Consider the following 2,498-nt stretch of genomic DNA (forward strand, 5'->3'; position numbering starts at 1 on the left):
TCTGTTCTAGTTCTGTTCTAGTTCTGTTCTAGTTCTAGTTCTGTTCTAGTTCTGTTCTAGTTCTATTCTAGTTCTATTCTAGTTCTGTTCTAGTTCTGTTCTAGTTCTATTCTAGTTCCGTTCTAGTTCCGTTCTAGTTCTTTTCTAGTTCTGTTCTAGTTATGTTCTAGTTATGTTCTAGTTCTGTTCTAGCGATGTTCTATTTGTGTTCCAGTTCTCTTCTAGTTCTGTTTTGTTCTGTTTTGTTGTAGTTCTTTTCTAGTTTTGTTCTAGTTCTTTAACTATAAACTTACCTCCGCCTTAATTTTTCTCGATACACTGTCCTCACTGCCAGCATAGAAAGCGTACAGTTTCGCACTATAGGGAGCATCCAAAGTCACATAATTGCCCTTAAGAGTAACATTAATGGCAGTACCAGGCCAAAGTTTAGTATTCACCGATTTGGTTTCAAAACGTTTTTCACTATGTTTCAAGGCCCAATTGATTTCCGCCGGTTTAGAAGCATCATTTTCGAAAACCTTAGTAGGCAAGCCACGGGCTACACCTTCATGAGAACCCCAGTACTGGACATGATCAAAACCATAAGTCAAGGCAGTTTCCACAACACTATATTTGTCACCCGTATTAGCCAAGACTCCAAAAGCTATAGAGGAAAGAAAATTAATAAATTTATACTAAAATGCTTAATACCATTTAACTCACCCAACTCGGTAATATTTTCTCTCATATCCAAACGTATTTGATCTAATCTGATATCTTTTAATTCATAACGGAAAGGTTCGGTTTCTACTAACACTTCTCCCTCATCGTAATCCTTTTCAACATTCGATTCCATTACCTTTATTTTACCCAAACCCACGGGATCCAAGCGTCCTAAATTGAAATCTGCGCCCTGTTGTTGACCACCCTCAGCAGCATTACTCTCAGTTTGAGGTGCCTTATGTCTGCCTATGTAAGCATCTTCTCCTATGCGTATAGCTCCCACAGGCACACCCACATTAAATTTACGCCAATGTTTCCAGGACACTTTACCCAAATGACCCTTATTGATCAAGACATCAAATGTATTGTATTTCATATTTTTATAATGGGCTGCCTTGCAAACATGAGACTGTTGTATTTTCTCGGTATGACCAATAGTGCCCACACCATCAATATTCACCCGACACACATAAATGGGATAGTGTTCTTCTTCGGTAATGTATTTACCACCCTCTACGGCATATTGCAATTGTTTGGGATCTTTGACATCATATGTTTCCCACACTAGAGTACTGGAGGTGACCAACTGGCCCAACAGAGTGGAGGCATTTTTATATGTGAGTACTGAATGGACGGCAGCTTGGCTGGATGTAACGAAAAGGAAGAGTGCTAATGTTAAGGAGCATATATTTAGGCTGAGAAACCTGGGTAATCTCGGTGGTTTTTTATTTGAAGACAACATTGTTGTGTTGGTTTTTTTGTTTGTTTGCTAGCAGGGGAAGTCTAGAGAGTGTGGAAGGAACTGTAAAGAAATAAAAAGAAAATAGAACAATTAATGACTTTTTCAAAAACATTTGCTTGATTTAATTATTTATTTAAAACAAAACTACTTGCGACTAATTGACTACTTTTGTTGTCTGTCTATCATATCCTTATGTATAAAACAAACCGGCGTCAAATAGATTTAATCAACAAATCAAATACCCAACTAGTATGATGTTGATCCATTTAGACATGCTAAGAGTTGTTATTCAATTCCTCGTTTTATCTCTACTTAAGTGGAAAACAAATTCAATTTGAATAAACTAGAAAAAATCGAGAAAAAAAAACACAAAAAATAATTGACCACAGAAATCAATACTGGGCACTCTGCTTAACTTAACTAAAATGCTTTATTTAGTAGTTGGAATCCTTAACATTTTCTGCAGCATGTGCTGTTACATCAACAACATGTTCGTCATCATCAACATCTTCATTATACATTTTCAGGATAACGACAAGTTTTTTTTATTTTATTTTGACAAAAGTTAAACCTACAGCTGACGAAAGACAATAGTTCACTAATGAACACACACTATTTTTAGCAATGAAGAATAAAGGTCGTAGATGAGAAACAGTTAAAGTCAGTGTGTTGGTGTAATGACCAAAAAAAGGATATGAATATATTGCAACTTAATTTCCGCTACATAACTGGAGACGGCATATAGTATAGTATGGACTATAGATCAGTCTATAGATCAGTCTATAGATCAGTCTATAGATAAGTCTATAGTCTTGACAATAGATCAGTCTATAGTATTGACTATAGATCATCTATAGTCTTGACTATAGATTATCTATAGTCTTGACTATAGATCATCTATAGTCTTGACTATAGATCAGTCTATAGTCTTGACTATAGATCAGTCTATAGTCTTGACTATAGATCAGTATATAGTCTTGACTATAGATCAGTCTATAGTCTTGACTATAGATCAGTCTATAGTCTTGACTATAGATCAGTCTATAGTCTTGAC

General features: G+C 35.5%; 1 protein-coding gene across 1 annotated transcript; it reads right to left on the minus strand.

The window, feature by feature from the left end:
* Positions 1-265: 265 nt before the first annotated feature.
* LOC111687442 (protein unzipped) lies at positions 266-1,507 on the minus strand. The gene is made up of 2 exons (XM_023449884.2): positions 703-1,507; positions 266-643 (listed from the first exon to the last, which is right to left on the minus strand). The coding sequence occupies exons 1-2, from the start codon at positions 1,442-1,444 to the stop codon at positions 282-284; spliced, it is 1,104 nt and encodes a 367-aa protein (XP_023305652.2). The 5' UTR covers positions 1,445-1,507; the 3' UTR covers positions 266-281.
* Between the last annotated feature and the right edge of the window lie 991 nt (positions 1,508-2,498).

The sequence above is a fragment of the Lucilia cuprina genome, chromosome 6 (genome assembly GCF_022045245.1).
Source record: "Lucilia cuprina isolate Lc7/37 chromosome 6, ASM2204524v1, whole genome shotgun sequence".
NCBI classification, from domain to species: domain Eukaryota; kingdom Metazoa; phylum Arthropoda; class Insecta; order Diptera; family Calliphoridae; genus Lucilia; species Lucilia cuprina.

What these genes read in the sequence shown, in the direction of transcription:
- LOC111687442 (XM_023449884.2), bottom strand. Translation starts at nt 1,444, where the DNA reads ATGTTGTCTTCAAATAAAAAACCACCGAGATTACCCAGGTTTCTCAGC. An exon ending in AGAAAATATTACCGAGTTGG is followed by an intron (nt 644 to 702) that starts GTGAGTTAAATG and finishes TTTCCTCTATAG; the next exon opens with CTTTTGGAGTCTTGGCTAAT.